The 20,354-nt window shown below is 42.0% G+C and overlaps 1 protein-coding gene across 9 annotated transcripts in view; it reads left to right on the top strand.

Annotated features, from left to right (window-relative positions):
* The window catches only part of NEDD4L (NEDD4 like E3 ubiquitin protein ligase), a 340,545-nt gene that overhangs the window by 188,209 nt on the left and 131,982 nt on the right, over positions 1-20,354 (top strand). For 2 of the 9 annotated variants that reach the window (XM_060121798.1, XM_060121799.1), the window contains exons 3-5: positions 4,608-4,689; positions 7,384-7,422; positions 10,123-10,176. In XM_060121798.1, the coding sequence (XP_059977781.1) occupies positions 4,608-4,689; positions 7,384-7,422; positions 10,123-10,176 (175 nt within the window). Of the gene's footprint in view, positions 1-4,607; positions 4,690-7,383; positions 7,423-10,122; positions 10,177-13,802; positions 15,083-20,354 lie in introns of those variants that run through there. The other 7 variants (XM_060121794.1, XM_060121793.1, XM_060121792.1 and 4 more) reach the window with 6 other exon arrangements.

Here is a 20,354-nt window from a genome sequence, read left to right as displayed (position 1 = left end):
TAATAGCAGTTTGTCTCCTTATAAAGGCTGAAAAGAAAGAATGTAGTACCCAAATAGCTTCACTATGCAGAGAAAACAAAAGGTTTGGAAAACAGCATTTCTCTTCTAATCCACAAAGCGTTGAGCTTCCTAGAGAGCAATGTTAATGAGTTGCACTGAACACCAGCCGCTAGGACAGTAACTGGTTGCCAAGAGTGAATCCTGTTGAGTTTTGTTGTAAATAATACTACCAGTTTGATCATCTCCACCCAGATCCCCATGGGGCTTCCGCGCAGCATGAATAATGAGGGAGCATGGGATACTTAGTGTGCTGTGAGGCAGCATGGGATACTTAGTGTGCTGTGGTTGGCCGGCACCCAATTTATACTATAAGGTAATCAGTGTCAGATTAGATCAGCAATCACAGCAGAAGTTAGGGGGCTTGGAAGGAGCAACAGAGAACCTCAAAAGTCTCGAAAGAGAGGAAGAAACAGAATCAGTTACAACAGCTGTCATTCTCATGCTGTGTGTTTGGTGCGGAAGTGGCTACTAATATTAAAACATAATATTCTCTGGTCCTTACAATGATGCTCTGAGTTAGGAATTATCGTTTCCGTTTCATTCATGAACCACCTGAAGTTAAGAGTGGTTCAGTTAAGAGTGGTTAAGTGACTGTCTGAAGGTCACTTAGAGAGTTGGTGAAGTTGAGATTTGAGACTCCAGTGGAGATGGTCAAGGGCAGCAAATGAAGAAGTACCAGCCGAGGAGATAGATGGTCTTCTTGCCTACTTCCCTCCATGGCCCTCCTGCCTTTTTTAAAATTATAAAAGTATTATGTGTTACTGGTTAATAACAGCAACAAAAATCTTCAGAGTACAGGGAGTAACATGAAAACCGGAACCTCTGCCCCTAGAGCTGTACCCTGTGTCTACTCCCCATAATAGAAGCTGCTGATGAGCTTTTTATGTGTCTTTCCTAAACCTTCTGGTGGTCTAGCTGGGGGGAGGCAAGTCTTGAACATAACCTACCATTGACCTCAGGATTTGGCCGGCCTTTTGTAGTAAAGGTGTGGAGAGTGTGAGATCTGAGAAGTAGAGCTTCAGGGGGCAGAAGCTTCTTCCAGAGCTGCTGCCTCTATCAGACAGCTCAAGTCGGTGTGAAAAGGTCTCTGGGAACTGAATTCTTCCTCTCACCACTTCTGCGGAGCATCACGCTCAGATGAAGGCCATCAGCGGTTAAAACCACAAGCAAGCTTCTGAAAAGAAGCTGGTGATGAGGCTTGCTGTCCCTCAGCCTTGCCCCTCCCCCTAACACACATGCACACCTGCCTGCCTTTTGTTTCGGTTATTGCTCAGGTGATGTGTTCTTGATACCTCATAGATAAGTTGGTTAGAGCTGGTAACGTGTATAAGAAAATACCAGCCCAGTGATGATCAAGGCGGGGTTCTCATACAACTGTGGGCTTCACCCTTCATTCCCTGGTGGAGAGGATAGGGTGTTATTCCCTCTTCCTGCCATATCTTTAGGAAGCCAATCCGTATTTACTTAGGATGGACTGGGCTATTGTTATTACGAATGAAGAGAAGTGAGTTTGAATTATTCTCAGATTCAGAATATCCTAACCAAAAGGAATCATCCAGTCCACTGGCTTTAAACTTCATTTTTTTAAGCTATAGAACCCTGTCCAAAAATATTCTAACATGAACAACCCGTATATAAAACAGATTAAGGTGGAAATGGTAGCCTGTAGTTATCCTGAGATAGTTACGCAGAACTGCTTGAAAACCACTAATTTAGTCCAACCACCTGTTTGTTTGTTTGTTTGTTTTTGCGGTACGCGGGCCTCTCACTGTTGTGGCCCCTCCCGGCACAGGCTCCGGACGCGCAGGCTCAGCGGCCATGGCTCATGGGCCCAGCATGTGGGATCTTCCCGGACCGGGGCACAAACCCGTGTCCCCTGCATCGGCAGGCAGACTCTCAACCACTGCGCCACCAGGGAAGCCCCTGATCCTTTTTTGTTTAATCCTTTTTGTTGCCCACTCCTGGGAGTGTAGTCGGTGCTCTGTAAACATTTGTTGATGGGAGTGGTACTGCTGTACTGTTGGAAAGGGAGACGGATCTGGACAGCTGGCTCCCCTCCCCACTCCAGCCCCACCACTCTTGAACTTACAGCCTACCATCCTTTCACCAGCCCATCCCAAGCCCTGTGCTCCCTTCCCTTGAACTTGCTCCTACTGTCCTTTCACCAGCTCCCACCCTTGGCCTTTGGTTCTCTGTTCACCTTGAATTCTTTTCCAGGAAGTTTCCTGGTCAGTCTTTCACATAGTCGCCGTAGTACCTACTTCTGCCTGGATGAACACTCAAGACAGGCCCAGACATGCCTTCCTTGTCACAGCTGGGGGACAATGTCCTCAGAGACCCCACCCTCAAACCCCAACTGTGTGTGTCACTCATTGTGAACTATTCAGGGGATATGAACTGAGGTCAGTAAATGATTAGAGGAAGAATGTGGATGTTCATTAAAGTGAGTGCCTAGCTCTTTACTGCAGTTATATAACAGGCAGCAATCGTGACAGCCGGGGGCATGAAAAGAAGAGATGGCAGTCAGCAGAGTTTTTTGTCTTCTCTGTGTGTGTGTGTGTGTGTGTGTGTGTGTGTGTGTGTGTGTGTGTGTGTGTGTGTGTGTGTGTGTGTGTGTGTGTGTGTGTGTGTGTGTGTGTGTGTGTGTGTGTGTGTGTGTGTGTGTGTGTACGAGCGTGCATGCACCTCCATTGCATACTGGGAGCTATTGAGATAACAGATATCAGGCCGTGAGCTCTTTTTAGCAATAGCTTGGTGGCTGGAAATAGAAAATGGGTTTCTATAACTAGAAAATACTCTTTTCAAATACCTTGTAGAACAGTGGTTCTCAGAGTGTGATTCCTGACTCAAGAGCACCAGCATCACTGGGCGTTTATTTGAGATGCAAATTCTATGGTCCCACCCCAGACCTACTAGATCCTTTGGGGGTATTTGGGGCTGGGGCCCAGCAATCTGTGTTTTAACTACTCCCGCCCCCAGGCAGTTGTGATAGGCTCAAATGTGAGAACCACTGACCTAGAATTATACTCCTGGTCCATCACCCGGACCGTGGCTCTGGTTAGGAAGGCGTCCTTAGGGTCTTTAGACCTAGATGAGGTTCTGGTTCTTGGTTCATCTTTATTCTGAGGCTGAGGGTGATCTCCAGATAAGGAGAAGGAGGTGCGTCTGGTTAGATGTTCTTTAGTGAAAGAGCATCTGCGGTTTATGGTTAAGTGACAGAGGGTTGACTAATACCTTCTTCTAAACCAGAATGTTAAAAATATTTACTCAGAATATAACTGAGAAAATTCTATTGTTTTTTTGCGTGTTTGTTTAAGGAGATGGGGGGTGTAGCTTCTACTGAGATGCATCTTACGGGTGATAAATACTACACATAGGCACCAACAGTATTTTTCACTGACTTTTGATTCCTGTTTTTGGATATCAAGTATAGTCCTGTTAGTACTAAACTTTGCATTTTATCACACCGTTCTCTTTCCTTAAGGGATTTCACGGCATATTTATTGAGCTATCTAATAAACACCAATATAGTCTTAAGCATTTTATGGTACTCTGTATAATCTTTAGAAATACCCTGGAAGTTGCAAAATAAGGGTTAATGGTCGTGGTATGTATAACTACTAAAGGATAACTCTGAAATTGGATAGAAATAAATCATCCACTATCGATAATTAGATGAGTGAAAATTTGGGGATTGAATACACGAAGGCCCTTCCTATGACTTCAAGGCTCTCAAGTGTCAAACAGAAGAACCTGGATCCCAAATTCTTATCGTTTAACTAGACTTGAGCTCTCCCAGTGTTAGCAACTCCGGAACGTGTGAGGAGTGGACTTACCAAGCTCTTCGTAGATAATCACATTAAGTAATCCTTTCAATATACTTCTGGCTAAAAGTTTTCAGTTTCCCAAGGAAATGATAGGAACTCTGGAACTTGTAGTCAGGAAACCTGAAATTTAATCAAGACTTTACTGAAATCTGTAACTTTGGGCAACTCTGTTGACTTACTGGGCTTTAATTTTTTTGTGTGTATGTTTTTGTTTTAATGTATAAGATGATATATGTTGACTTAGATGAACAATGCCTGTTTTACCTCTACCGAAAGAAAAATAATTTTTACCAACGTAATGGAAATCAGAATATAAATAAGATGCAAACTAAATTTTCTAGCTAGATTTTACTAGTCTGAACAAATTTTATATGCCTTTTAATAATTTTTCTTGTGATCTTTTCAGAATCTGATTGTGCTTAGAAAAAATACTATGGGAGATTAATTCTTTTGCATTAAGAGTAGAGAAGATGATCTTTAAAATTAGAATACGAGTTTGATGTTGGTGTTGCTTTTAAATAAACATCCATGGTTCTAGGTGATAGAAACTTTCCTCAGTATATTTACGTAGTTATAAGCATGTTAAAAATGTTCCTGCTAAGTTTGTGAAATTTATACAAGCTGGTCATTAAGTGGTATTTTTGCATTTTCAGTTAGGTTATGGCTACTTTCCTTTTTGTATTTTTAAAATGAAAAGTATAACCCTGTTTTTTCTTACAGTGATCCATATGTGAAACTTTCATTGTACGTAGCAGATGAGAATAGAGAACTTGCTTTGGTACAGACAAAAACAATTAAAAAGGTAAGGTCCACCCTTAATTAAACATCTTTTAAGTCATAATTAAATCTCATTAAATTATGTCTCTGAGCTCTGTAGAAGTTTATATTTTAAGATGGCAGTATTTGCATTTTGAGCATCTCTCAGTATGAAATCTATAAATTCAATTCAGACTTTTCAGTGTTAACCCAAGATACCGGTTTTGGCTTTTAGTTAAATGACTATAAAAACAGTATTAAAATATGCATTATTACAAGTAGAATTTTTTTTCCCTGCAAAGAATAAAGCAAAACAAGGACTTGTTCTTGTTGGCTTGTTAGTTTATGAAAAGAAATTTAAAGCAATTTAAAATACATTTAATGAAATGGAGTGGCTTGTGGATTTGGTAGGCACAAAGGGAATGGTTTAACTTATAACAGGTATTACCAAAGGAAGCAAAATACTTGCTTAGCTACACAAAAACAAATAAAAAATATTAACAGTAAAACTACACATTTGTGTGTGTGTATGTTTCACTTTTCTAAATTTTACACCTATGATTTCATTAAAGATTTGTTTCCATAATTATACCTTAATTCATCTGTCTCCATGTTTTTATATACATCTATAAAATATATTAGAACATAGATTTATATCCATAATTATATCTTAATTCATCTATCTCCATGTTTCTGTATATCTATCTATAAAATATATTAAAACATATTTACTCCATATTTGGAGCATTTATTGAAGATGCATGTTTTCTATCAGAAGTACTGTTCTTATCTGTGCTTCAGTATTACTTATAGCTTCCTATTATTTTTCCCTCCCCACCTTTGCGGGGTAAACAGTTTTAACACTCTGTGTGATAAGCAGTTCCTGGAGAGCGTGATGGCTTTTAAAAAATGGTAATTCTCCTGCCATCGTGCAGACGACGCCAGGGGTCTGAAGCCAGGTCATTTTCTGTAAGGAAGACACAGCAGTCTAGCGTGTCTTCCACCTGGCATTCCGACTGGCACTTAAAATCAGTTTAGCGAACAGGAGCCGGTATTTTGATGAGTGGGGAGGATTCCTGTGAAGGACGGAGGCCATTGTTCCCTGTTGGGCGCTGCCGCTGGTTGAGTTTCCAGCGGGGCGGGAGGCCCGCCTTGCAGGGAAGGCAGTCGGGGACCTGATTGCCTGCCAGACACGGAGGGAGCAGAGAACCAAAGCCACCAAAGCCACCACAGCCGGCGATCGGGGATACTGAAATGTGTTTCCTTCCGAGGGGAGGTCCTCCTCCCTCCGCTCCACGGTAGAGGGTGTCGCTCCGTAGCCGGGGCTGCGCTGTCTGCCTCATTCGGCAGCCAGCCTCCTGGTTAGTATTTCTGTGCTGCGCCCGGGGTTTAAGAACTGTTTTCATCGTCCTCTCCTCGTGGCCGGGTGCCTGGTCCTTCATGCGTGTTGTGGTCTCACCTGTCTGTTTCCTTCCCTCACCTGTCCTTTTCCTCTCCCCCTCTGCATTTCCCTGAAGCTGGGCTCCGGACCGGCTGCAGCCTGTGGCGGACCTGGGCCTGCTCCCACCTCTCCCCCCGTCCTCCCCCCAGCCCTCTCACTCGTTACCATCCCCGGCTCGATTCACAGCTAGAAGTGTGAAACCCCTTGATTTAGGGTTAAACGCCCCGTTGAGTTGTGGGTGGGGAAATTGCTGATTTTTTTTTTCTTTAATGCCAGTTCAGTGTTTTACAAATTCAGTTTATTTTTTTATGGTGCTTTGTGTTGCTTTTATTTTGCTGCTGCTTCCTGCACTAGTTTTTAAAGGAAATAGATTGATAAAGACAAATAGCATTCTAAGTTTAAAATATCTGTAGTCCTTGGTGAGGTGGTGGTTTTTCAGTCTCAAATTTTTACATAGAATTTTTGAGAGACGTGTTTATTTCAGAGTGTGATGCATGTCCAAATGCACAAACTCATGTGTAAATGTATTCTCCCATAGTATGTTTCATCTTAGTTTCGAAGGCTGTTTGGTAGTCCATCTTTTATCCAAGCTGAGGACAAAAGTATCTTTCCATGTCCTTGTGAGATGTATATTTATATGGATTGATGTGGACATGGGTGGATGGATGGGTGTGGATGGGTAGAGAGGAGGATTGGAGGATAGGTAGATGAATATTTTTAAACCTGGTTATTTGGGGGAAAAGAGTTCACTTTTGGTTTATAACTGGCAGAGTTTTTTCATGTTATATAATCTGATCATCAGTATTGTTCTTTATAAAATAGTCTTCAGATTTCAGTTTTTGTATAAATAGTGAACACTGTCACCCTCCTGCCACCTGCTTCTTTGCTCTCCAAGACAGATTTGTAGCAGGTTGAGGGAAATAAGCAAAGTTCATTTCCTTCTTGATAGAATAATCATATCAGTGTTAATTTCTTGAAGAATATCTTTGTTTTCACGATGATGGCTCTTTGTTAGGTCCCTGACATTATTCCTTCTGGTTGATAGCATGAAATTTATGGTTTCTTACCTGTGAATCATCTGTTTCATAAATACATCCCATCCCCATCTAGTTTGATTGATAGAATAGTCTTAGATAATTGACTAAATGCTTCCTCTATTGCCATTTTGAAAATCTCTTAGCTGTGTTTTTAGTGGGGGAGAAAGAAAAAGTTTAAGCAACTGTGTGGACTGCATTGTACTAGTAACTGTTAATGTTTCAAAAGACTGTAAAATAAATTACAAGATGATTTCTCTTCCAGACGCTGAACCCAAAGTGGAATGAAGAATTTTATTTTAGAGTAAGTTTTTCTTTTTTTGGGGGGGGTAATAATTGTTATTGATAACTAGATTGATCTATTATCACAACAGACTCACATTGAGTGACATCTGTTAAATTTTTATTATGAAATTCCTTTTAAGAGGAGAAATGGTTGGGTAGCTTCCTAATGTGCCCCAAATTTTCAGAGACTATGACTAGTGGTAACAAAATCTGGACTTGTTTCATTTTGGGATGTTTGAGGGAAACAAAAAGAAAGTCATCCAAATACCATATTTTAGCTTTTCTATGCAAGTTTTTCTTTAAAAAAAAAAATAAGGTAAAATATAATTAAAACAAGAGCTTATTTATTTCTATGAGACACGAACCCAGTAGAAGTGACATGATTAAAAAGAAGCCTAAAGGTTGCCAATCATGTTCCAATTAGGAAAGAAAATTTTTACAATTCAAAGATTCAGTGTGAGTTTGTGTGTAATATAAAACTACTTCTGGAGTTTAAATATCACCAAATTAGGTAGATTTCCTCAACCTTTTATATTTAATATCTAGAAGAGCTATGTGTAGAGAGACTGAATTCTGTGAATTAATGGAGACTGTACTATTCAGTGAATTTTTGCAGTTGCTTTTTTTTTGTACTGAAATTTTGAAAATATTAAGCTGCTCAGGTATTTAATGGAAAAGAGGGTTTTTTCCTCTTCAGGATGAATTAATTTTTTTTTTTTTTTTTTTTGCGGTACGCGGGCCTCTCACTGTTGTGGCCTCTCCCGTTGCAGAGCACAGGCTCCGGACGCGCAGGCTCCGGATGCGCAGGCTCAGCGGCCACGGCCCACGGGCCCAGCGGCATGTGGGACCCTCCCAGACCGGGGCACGAACCCATGTCCCCTGCATTGGCAGGCGGACTCTCAACCACCGCGCCACCAGGGAAGCCCAGGATGAATTAATTTTATCATCTGTATAGTTGTGATATTAAAAACTACTCTACTTCCAGAAATGCTCTAAATAAGATCTTCTGATTCGTGTAGCTTTCCAAAGAACAATATTACCATTAGACTCGTTATAATTGGTCCTGATTTCTTCCTTTCAATCACAATGGTGTCTTATGTGCTCTGAACTTAGATCGCCATATACGACATCTGTTTTCTATTATGTTCAGAGCTAAAATATGGCATGGATATTTTAATGCTTGGTGAGATCCTATGTGTAGCCTCTACCAGATGTATTTTAAATTACTTCATGAAGGACTGAAAAAGTAATGGGGGCAGATAGATATTATTGGCCCGTAGCTAACTCTCAGATACAGCTTTCCACTTGTAATACTCCAAATTACTTAGACTTCTTTCAGTTTAACACCTTGGCCACATTTCTGTAAATTTTAGTACATCCAAGGTTTTTTTCAACTTATATAAGCTCTAAATATATGTAAACTCTATTTTTTTGGGGGGGGGCATTTAAAAAAACATTTTTGTTGTATTCATTGCACAAATCTTTATTGAGTGCTTACTGTATGCCGGCTTCTGCAACAGCCTGTGGATGCACTGGTCAGCAGTACAACCCTTCACTGAGCTTTCAAACAGACACTAAGCCCTCTGCCCACCTGCCTGCTCCATCACTAGGCTAAGAGCAAGCCAAGGGGTCAGAAGCACAAGTCGTGTTCTCTGTACCATCAAATGTTATTTCATTCCCTTCTCCCTCCCTCTACGTAGTGATGGTGGACCTGGGTCCTACCACTTACATCCTTTCCAACCCTGGAGATGGCCCCCCCCAAGGACTCGCACTCCCCACAGGCTCCTTGTCTCTCACTAGGAGAGAGGAATCCTCACTTGGTAAGGTTGTGTTCCAGGATTTACGTACAATGATAGAAATGAGAACATTTCCCACCATGTCCCACACATGGTTGGTCCTTAACTAAGTGACATTGAACACTTGAGTCCGAAGGATGATTTCTGCCATTTCAGTGAGGTTTGGGTAAAGAGACAGAAAGAAGCAAAAAGACATCGAAAGCCCAGTATCTCTGACATTGACCCCACAGTTGCTGGAAGAGGGGCCATCTTTTATTTCTTTGTCTCTCTAATGGCTCGAACCATGGGCTCTGGAGACTCGCAGGCCAGACCTGGTGGGGCTCCTGGTTGCCCTGCATAACCAGCTCCTGGGCAAGTTACTTTCCCCTGCTGGGCTCAGCTCCTCATTTGTAAAATTGGGGTGACAGTTATACATCATAGGGCTGCTTTGAGATAAATGAGATCATGTGGTTTTGATATTTAATAAAGGAGATAGTGCCTAAAAAGTACTCGTACAATGGTAAAGAGCCACTTTTTACTATTTTCTTCATTATTTTTTATCATTGCTTTTATTATTAGGCCTAAGAAATTTCCTCAGGCGTAGACCTTTGCGAGGATGTAGCCTTTGGTGTACAGGCACGAGGATGCCTTTTTAGGGGAGATTAAGCAACTGTTAAAAACTACTTAGAATTATCCTTTCTTATGTTAGAAAAGCAGCTTAAAATTAAGCGTTTTATTCTTCTGATATGTCTAAATATTAGACATAGAATAATAATAGAAATCAATAATAGAAAATTTGATTTAGTTGATGAAAGAGCAGGTTAATTGTTTATATTACACAATTTATTTGGGTGTGTTATAAAGCATTTTATTCTTTCAGTCTCTTATTTCATTCCTTGAATTATTTCTGCCCATTTAAAAAATATTATTTCTGTCCCTCATAGGTAAACCCATCTAATCACAGACTCTTGTTTGAAGTATTTGATGAAAACAGACTGGTAAGTGGGTCCCAATTTTTAATTTTTGCTTCATTTTTTCAAAACCTGAATTTTTAGAGCAGGATCTTTTAAAAACCTGTATTTATGTTGTACTTCTGCCAGTATACATGTCCCTCAATAAGACCATTTTTGTCCCATTACTAGTTCAATGTTCATAATTCAAACATTTTTACATGGGTAGGACAATTAATTTGTGTATGTGTATGTTTGTATCGTAGTTAATATTTGTGAAAGTCACACTGGTGATTTATCAAACCATGTATTTATGCTCTTCTTCTGGGGATACAAACGATAGGCAAATCTGTCGCCACCATTACTCACGTAAATGAACCTTTCAGGGTTTTTATGTATAAGCCAGACCATGTGACTGTGACATGTTCAGTAATGAATCTCTCTGGGAAAACAAAACTCTAATTAACAGTATATAGCAAAAAGTGAATCTATATTTAGGAGGTACAATTAAGCTGTTTTTTAAAAGTGGGACTTTCTCGAGGGAAATTCATAGATAGTAACTTCAAAGAACCAGAAATATGCCTGAGGCATAAAACTGGTACCTACATTTTATGTAGATTGATAGGTAAGTAGGTATACCTGTGTGTATGTATGTAACTGATAGAACTTACATTTCATTTTAGAAATGGAGTTTCAGAAGCAAATCTGGCTTAAAGCACTTTGCCGGATTTAACTCCCTAGAATGTATACATCAGATACCTATGAGCCAAGCGTTCCAACTATGAAAATGAATATTATTATGATATGTATAACGTTTTAAGGTGCTCTCAGAAGTGGTATTATAACTCAGTGGAGTCAGTCATACTCAGATTTGCTTTCCCTGAAACTTATGTACAGTCGTCCCTCAGTATCCACGGGGGGATTGGTTCCAGGACCCCTGCAGATACCAAAATCCAAGGGTGCGGAAGTCTCTAATATAAAATGGTGAAATATTTGCATGTAACCTAAATGCATTCTCCTGTATACTTGAAATTTATCTCTAGATTACTTATGATACGCAATACAATGTAAATGCTATGTAAATAGTTGCCTGTATGAGGCAAATTCAAGTTTTGCTTTTTGGAACTTGCTGGAATTTTTTTCCCCTGAATATTTTTGATTCGAGTTGGTTGAATACGTGAATGCGGAACCCGCAGATACGGAGGGTCCAACCGTATATTATTTGCTTCAAAGAAATGTTCTTATGGACCCTTCTTTCTGCAGAATTCAACTGAAACTTACAAGTTTTTGAATAGCTTGAGTTTAATAGAATATTTGGTCTGGAGGAGCCTTATAATGTTAACTCATTTAATTCTCTGTCCTTGCAAATGAAGAAAGAGAACTGAGGTCTAGAGCCCTTATGTAGTTATGTAACTACTGGTCTCCGAAGTCTCAGGCCAGTGGTGGTGAATAGCCAGGCCTTTAACCCTTTGGGAATTTGGGAGTATATTTGATCTCCTATGCCTTGTGTTACTCTCCAAATTAGAAAGCCAACAGATGCTGGCCCACCATCCTGATAGCTTTTCTAGTAAAATATATGGATTCTCGGTGGTTGCATTGAACTGGACATTTTGTACCTTAGGTGATACTTAGTAGTACTGAGTAGCTAAAATCACTTTTGCTTTGTGTATGCAGTTATTTTCTTGTTAAATCGAATGAGAAATTCTGCTTGAGGGTGTAGTTCTTAGCACTCCATCTTTCATCCAGCAAACACTGAATTCAGCAATGTTCAGCAGAGTAACAGTAAGTCCCTGGAGACGTAGATGCAGCCACAAGACTAATCCTTACTCTCTCATTTATTGAGCATAATAACACTTCAAGGTGAAGAAATGGTCAACTTTGAGGAAAAATTGCCTCTTGTCAGATGGGCTTTAACTCATTATTTTTCTTCTATTAAAGGAAATTCACTGTAAAAAATTTTGTTTTCCAATATCTAAAAGAATGACTGTTGTTGAGATGACCTTGCCATGAGCCCTAAACTATACTTCCAAGCCCAAAAGGGCTTTGAATCTATGCAGAGCTCTAAGAAATCCCATTTGAATACAAACTTTATCTGAAAAATGGTGTTTTATGTACCTAGCTTTGCCCCAGGCCATCTGCAGTGTTGTTACTATGAAGTGAATGCTGCTGGCAGTGGTTTTTTCTTTGTTGGCTCTTAACCCAGCTAAGACTATCCGTGACCGTAGTTGACTGTAGTGGTGCTAGGCGGTTTTCGCATTAAACAAACTGGCTTCCACTTCTCTCATAGAGATCATTTTTGGCATTTAAAACACATGCCTTTAGAAAACAGATTTGGATGTATGTAAACACAGGTTAATGCTCCACACCCTGGACTCCAGAGCTGTTGACACAGTCATGCTTTGCGGATTTTAAAATAAACTTTTTGTCACTCTTTGCAGCTTGGTGTTCCACCCCCCGCCCCCTATTTTTTACTCCCTCCTAAATAAACCTCTTTGTTAAATAACTGATGTTTCTGGATCATGGAAAAGAGTATGTTTAAAACACACAGAATATAGTCCAAGTTAGCTACAAATCCGATGACAGCTTTTTGAACGTGGACTTTCACTTTTATTGCTTAGGTCCTTTTTGGCCCTTCAAAAACAGCAAGATTCTATGTTTGTATCCCAACTGGGGTGATAATGCTGACTTCTTACCGGAAAACAGTCAGCTCCAGGCAGCCTTTCTTCTGCATGGTATTTAAGTTAATTTATTACCGAAACCACATGCCCACCCTTCTTCAACTTTCCTTCCCCTTTCTTTCGGGGGGGGGGGGTGCGGTGGTGGCACAAGGGTGGCTGTTTTTTCTCCTGTCTGGCATAGGGGAGAGAATGTTTTCTCCAGCTGAGCTCCTTTCCTCTGGTACCGCCATGTCTGAGAATCATATTACGTATGAGATTGCGTCTCCCCCCCCCATCTTTTAAATGAAAAATGTTGTAGTAGCCAGAGGCAGACCTTAACTGGCAGTGTTGTAAGTTGTACCCCCCTCCATTTAGCTGTTTTGTTACTTGTAGATCATGGTCTAATTATTTCGTGTTAAAGGGACACTCATCCTGTGGGGCGTGTGATCGTATTTATAGTACATTTTGTTAGTCTGCATTCCATCATGGTAGTGTGATGACATCAGAAATAACAGGGGAGCATCACATCCGATTGCTCGTGAAAGAGCCTTCCAGCGGCCATGGCATTTTTGCTTGTCGTTATCTGGTTCGGTGGGGAAGTGGGCGGATATACTGCGTGTGCTTCTGTGTTGGATGCCAGGTTTCTCTCACATTGGTTAGAGAGAGTCGCGGTGCCCTGCTTGGTTCGGAAAGAACTGTCCGGTGAGCGCCGTGCGGTTAGATTTATAGCAGCATGGCTTGGAGTGTGTTTGCTGCCTTAGTCAGCTGTGAGAGCTCCCTGCTGGGGCCACTCCTGTCTGATGGAAAAGCAGCAGCTGGGAAGGTGCTGTTTCAGGCTCTTGCTGTTTAAAAAAAAAAAAAAAAAAAAATTGAGAGCGAGAGGGGGGAAAACTCCACTAAGTCCACAAGCTGGCATTGGAGGGGGAGACCGCAGTCATGTGGTTCTGGCCATCCTACCCTCTGTCACAGTGTGGATGAGAGCTTTTTGCTCTTATCCAATCATGCCTGGAATGCCGCTTGCCACTTGGGTTATTTCTGCTATCTGTCGCTCTTGGTGCTGCAGTGCTAACGGTTTGGCAGATGGGACACTTTTTCTTGGAGTTTGTGACTTTGGTTTTTGACTTCTGGCAGCACCAGGCTTCTTGTTGACGCTCGTCCTCTCCCTCCCTGGCCCTCTGGGCACCATGGCCCATCGGCTTCGGTTTCATTTTGGCTCAGGTCGCAGCAACACAGCCCCTGAATCAGAGATTCTAGACCAGGAGAGAGAAGACGACTTTTTCATGGCATTCCACACGCTCCCGCGGCGGAGCGGCCCTCACCCCTTCACCCCGAATGGAGCAGAGGACGGCGGAGGCGGCCTGCAGGGAGGCATGGGCGCGCTCAAGCGCAGCACGTCCATGTTCATCCCACAGCTCCTGAGCCCCTTCGACGCGCGGCCCACCCGGAGCTCGTCCGTGCAGATCTCGCTGCAGCGCAAGGCGGCCGACGGGGCCCCTGACGGGTGCGGGCCGCCCGAGGCCCTGGACGGCGACGCGGGCTCGGTGCCTCGGGGCGGCTGTCCAGAGCCCCCGGAGCCCGGGAGTCCCGAGAGCTCCCCTCCCAGAGCGGCAAGGGTTCTGGGCCCGCAGGTCAATGGTATGTGTGGCCGCCAAGTGCCGGGCCCTGTAGCCCCCGACCGCCTCAAGGAGGCCGAGCCCTTGGCCGTCGGGAGCCGGGAGGGCGGCGGCAGGCTCCGCATCCAGCACCGCGCCTCCAGTGCAGACGTGCGACAGGTGAGGCTGACGCCCTTCGGGGCCGACGGCCAGAGCGGCCCATCGGCGCCGGAGCCCAGGCGCTGGTCCCTGCAGCATGTTCCAGATGCTTCTGGAAGTTCCGGGAAGCGGTGCTTTGTCTTCCAGTTGCAGCAGCCGCAAGCCGGCGCGCCAGGGCTGGCCGGTGACTTCAACTTCGGGTTCACTGGCACCAAGGGGGACAGGTTGGTGAGGTATCCCCGCATTCGTCTGGAGAGGAGCACTTCATACCCCACGCAGCCCCGGGCCGAGCATGGGAGCCCCACGGAAGAGCGCGGCCACCCGGAGACGCCACCTCGGGGCCGCAGGGTGGCTCCCGAAATCCACAGGACCAACTCCGTGGAAAGGACGCCACAGGGTCAGGGCTGCACGTTTAAGATCAGGCAAGATCAAAATGCGGGGCAACAGCATTTCAGAATTCTTGTGACTCGGGGGCCAGAGGAAGCCCCTCTGAGTCCCGAGGAGAATAACGCTGCCAGCCCTGGTTCCACGGGAGCCTGCGCCTCGGTAAGTGAGCGCGCGTTTCCATGTGCCGGCCGGTTGGTAGGGACTGATTCAAGCCCAGCAAGCTTATTCTCCAGTGTAATTAAAATAAACTCCATCCTCCTCCCTCCTGGGAGTTTCCCTGTTTCGGGTCAGTGTAACTTAATGTTTGGCCGGCTTCTGGGACCATGATTTGTGGTCCAGCCTTTGGTAGAGGTCCATGAAACTAATTAGCGTTTTAGCAAATATCCTCAAAGTCGAATAACTCTGTTTTGAAAAATCCAGACAACCCCTTCCCACCGCTTTCGTCCCTTCTGAATAAAAGAATTTTTTAAATGTATTACTTTTAAGTTAATCTGCAGTGCCCCAACGTGTTGACGATGGAAGTGCATTTAAAAACTGCTTGCAGATACAGCCTGTGACAACACACGCCTTTAAAAAATAATCAGTTCTAATGAAGGTGAGAGGATCTCACGCTAAACTTGTCTAGTTTCTTAATAATTGAGTGTTATGTCAAGTTGGACCAGTTCTTCCTAATGGCCTTTAGCTGTAGAGGGCCAGCCCTTGTTATATAATGTATCGTCTTTGTTTTTTTGTCCCATTAAGTAATACTGAACAAGCGTAGTCACACTCGTGGGACAGGAGGAAATGTGTTTTTGAAGCAGATTGGCTTATGGGCCAAGGCAAGGCGAAACTGACTGGGGACTTGTTAATGGTCAGATTGCACAGCCCTGCAATTTAACACGGCCCACTTGAGTGTCTAAGCTGGACTGCTGTATATAGAATAGTAAGTGCCCGGTCTCCAGCTGTGGAAACGGCGCCCTGCAACAGATTTTGGCCTTTATTGCTCCTGTGTTCGTGCTGTCTCCCTTTCAGTGAAATGGAGCACAGAAAGACAGCTGCTAACTCCACCATGGCAAATGATGACTGCAGCTTTCATCGTTTGTCGTGGGATGAAAAGTTTCATCAGTTAGCTTTCTTTTACTAGTAGTCACTAGCCATTGAGTGCTTTTTTTTAAAGGACAAGCTCCTTATATTTTGAATTGGGTGTTTTCCCTTGAATTTCCTGTGATTGCTGGTTTTGAGGATACAACAATGAAATGTCTAGGAGACTTTTTGTTTGGGTTTCAGTTGTGAATGGTGACTTTCCAAACTGGATGACTGAGTATGACTGTGGAATCGTATCGCCTTTTGTGTTGAGAAATATTTTGCGCCACTTGAGTAAGTTTTATCACTGCTCCATCATTGGTTTTCACCATTTTGAAAGCGTAATCAGGAGCTAAATGCAAATATTATATTTTTCTTGGTGTTATATAACTGTTCCTTCTTCTTTTCCCTTCTATAAACTCTTTTATTATCTCTAGCCCTTCTATTAGGAAATATCTGAGCACATTGTCTTGGTCTGAACCAATACCGTTTTTATACAGTGGTACAAATTTCAATAAAATTTTGATAATAGCTTCTATCCTTCAACTCAAGAAAGTACCATCACAACAGGTGTAGGCTTCAATGGGCAGCACAGTTACATGCTGAATTTGGACCACCTACCACATGAAGACTGACGAAATGCATTTCCTAAAGTTTTGACAACTGTTCAGTTATCAGAATTTAAATCGTTTCGCAGTTAGATGTTGAGGACAAACGCATTTATATAATTCCAGTCTCATTTGGCTTGAAGTTTCTCATGAGATTAAAAAACAAATAGAACATACCAATTTACATGCAAGGACCATTCTAACTTGCAAGGGCTATTAGAGTGGAAAATGAACTTCTTCGAATTTGGAAATGCAAGTTCTAGAATCAAGAGCTTTTCTTGGAAAGTAAGTTCCATTTGTGCACAGTAGTTTTTATTTCCGTATTTGTATTTTTGTACACTTACAGAAATTTGTAAATGGTTGGTAGGAAGCTGGTCTTCTTTTAAGAGAAAACTTGTTTCTTCAAGAAGCAAAAACAAAACTTGTCTCATAACAAAACCGTCTGTTCCATTCAACACTTTGTGCGTGCTTCATGTGGGCAGGGGTGGCGAGTGTAGACGGCAGCTGCCACAGCCTTATTTATCTTGAGGGAAAACATTCACTTGGGCGTCTACAGTCTGGCTGCCACCAAGCTTTTTTGACGTTTCAAACATCTGCTGCTCTGTACAGAAGGGCATTTCATTACTAGTTTACGTGAAAAATCGATTACAGTGTGGTTTTTGACTGATGTCAAAAATCTTTCTCGGAGAAAACCGTTCAAGATTCTTTTTGTGAATGTGTTCATATGTCATGATCTATGCCTTAGACTTTATTACCAGGTTACCTTGTTGAGAAATTTTCTCTGTGCCTCCCAAACATCCTGTTATGACTGTCGTGAATAAATCTAAAATGCAACGTGATTCTAAAAAATGCTGATCAGATTCCTGGGACCCCATGTGATCCTTGATTTTCTACCTGGTCTGACACCTCTGTAAAGTAGAATTGCTTTTTAGAGTTATCAGTTATAATCAGCTGTAATATTTCAGAATTCTTACAACTCGTCAGTCCAGTTTGTAGCATTTTTAATGGTCATTTACGAATAATTTAGTTATTTTCTTAAATTAGTTTTTTGGGTTCCTTGGTTTGGTTATGAGCTGCTTAACTGCATGACAGTTATTTTGAGGAAGTGGGATCACTGTTTACCAGGTGTTTGTGTCCCCTTTCACCATGCTGTCATGCCGGTTTTCTAATCCCACGTTACACTGGGTCCTTGGAAAGTTTCTGGGACTATCTCAGTTTCTTGCTGATACAAAATTCATAATGTAAACAGAGTTAGAAGGGCCCACGGCGGGGGCAAAAAACACGTATTCTGACACCCACTACATACACTACAGGGAAGGAGTGTGCCTTCTTTCCTTCGTCCCAGGTTCTCTGAATTTTCCTCGTGCCCTCTCCATGGACTTACACTTCCCAGAAGTAGCATGGTAGTCTTCTGTGATTAAAAATCCATTTCACTGAACGACAAAGGAATACCCAAACTATTTTTGTTTGGGGGGGAATTTTAGTTTGAATCTCTTTCAGAGAAGGTGATTTGACTCTACAGAACAATTTGGAAATTAGTATTAGTTGTCCCTTTTTTACCTTAAAAAATAACGCTAGGAAAATATGTATAAACCACCCCTTTATTTAAAAGCACCACCACAACAACGCGGTGGATAAAAAAAGCTAGTATTCCTGTCATTGACCTGGCCTCTGATTGGATTCTGTAAACTTTTTCTCCTTGGCTGTCTCTCTGAATGTGGTTCTGTACGGGCACATTCCAATATTCTGGAACTTGAAATTTCAACTTAGACAGATGTTTTGGAAAGTGTAGGTGATGACATCAGTAGGTTTGTATACACACAAACACATAGGGCTTGCAGGTGACAACTCCCAACCATCACGGGAAATAGTGTTACTTTACTGTTTCCAACCAAGGTATGTGGTGCTATCATTCGGTGTGATAACTCATGACAGTATCCCATTCTATCATTTTGCGTATATACAGAATAGGAATTTTAAAAATATGTATATCTTTGCACAGTTTAGAAGCCTGTGTAGCCAACATGCAGTTTAATGCGTTCTGTGATGTGATGTCTGAATGCTGAGAATTTTGGAGATGGCCACTCCATTTGGTGCCTTGGAGCGCTGGCCTAATGGACTGGACTGTGCAGATTCCTGACGTGTCCCGGGGGAGTTAAGACTCCCTCTCTGTGTGTTCTCTCTCGGCAGTGAAAGAGGAGGCTAAAAACGTCCAACTCACAGGTTTAACGTGAGGTTTAAATGAGGTGTTATGTTGTTTTTTTCCCTTCTTACCCAAGTCTCTGTAATGTACAAATCATTCTCCAAGGAAGGTAATTAGGTTAACGGTGAACAGTCGGTTTTTGATCACAGGGTATTAGACACAAGGCAACATGAATTTAAGGCATACCTGGAAATGTTTACTTCAGTAACGGGCTTTGATCTCCTTTCTGCTGTCATCTCATCTTTCCTGAGTATTTGCCCCTCGGATAATTAGCATCACAGAGCCTTAACATTGCCCTGCGACGATGCGGCCCTTGAAAAGACTTCAATTAATTCGTGAGCTGTGCGTCGTAGAACAGGACCTTTAGTTGTATTTGCGCTATTGAATTTTGAAACTTAAAAATAGTTATTTCTGCTGGCATTTCAGACACGTTATTTGTTTACCATGCCATTTTGGTTATATATATACACACACACACACACATATATATATTTTTTTTTCCATGCCATGTTTCCAGTTGTTTACTTTTCCTTCTTATGGGCTGTGGCTTTTGAGCAGCAATCTAATGTTATCTGTACAAAATTTTCACGTTATGTGGTTTACAAATGAGGACAGAATTTGGGAATAGGCCTTATTAGATACTGACTTTTAGAGGGTTTTCATAAATGCTGCAGCTGCTTCTCTTGGCTAAGCTTGGAAGCAGAGTTCCTTGGCACTGAAATAAAACTACAGTTTTATAACATGTGCTAATAAGAAAATTGTTATCTCTACATAAAAGTTCACGATACCAGAAGAAATTTACTCCATGTAAGAATTATCTTAAATTTAATAAGTCTTGGCTGTCTCTGTATAGTTGATAGTTTAAAATTAATTGAGGCTAATCTAAATGGTAGTCTATAAGCAGATTTTTTAATAAAACTAATTAACTGCATATTATTACTGGAGAGATGGTTGAATGCCTAAATATACTGACCTTTTTTAACTCCTAATGATACTACCAAGACATTTGCAAAAATGAGGAAAAAGCTGGAAATTCATGGAAGGTGTTGAAATTGTTGATTGAATGCTCGAATACCGGAATATCTGAGTTTCCACTCTAAATGCCAAAAGAAGCTCGGGAAACCCAGTCCAGAATCGGCTGGTGATTATTGAGAGGTTTAGTATCCTGTCTGCGATCAGCCAGTTCCCTTGATTCATACCCGGCAGCGTAATATTCCATGTCCTACACGAGAGAGGATGCCACGACAGTCCACCCGCGATGTAGACCCAGCTCCAGTTTAAAGATGAAAAAGGGCTAAAAGGATAGAGTGTTGAAAATATTAGCTAAAATATGTATTGCAAGAGCTTGGTGAGTTTTCTGGGTAGATGGAGATTATGGAAAGATTTTTAGAAATTATCTTGACTCAGTATGCATCACGGACGTATGATGTTCCCAATGGGTTTTCCTTTTTAAATCTCTTGTTTACTTATTTATTTTTTTGTGCTACAGCTTACTTGGGGAAATGGGGATGCAGAGGGAATATAAGAAAGTCAGTCAGTGACACAGGTGGCCTGCATT

The sequence above is a fragment of the Lagenorhynchus albirostris genome, chromosome 14, assembly GCF_949774975.1.
Source record: "Lagenorhynchus albirostris chromosome 14, mLagAlb1.1, whole genome shotgun sequence".
NCBI lineage: Eukaryota > Metazoa > Chordata > Mammalia > Artiodactyla > Delphinidae > Lagenorhynchus > Lagenorhynchus albirostris.
This window is presented reverse-complemented; position numbering and strand designations above follow the sequence as displayed.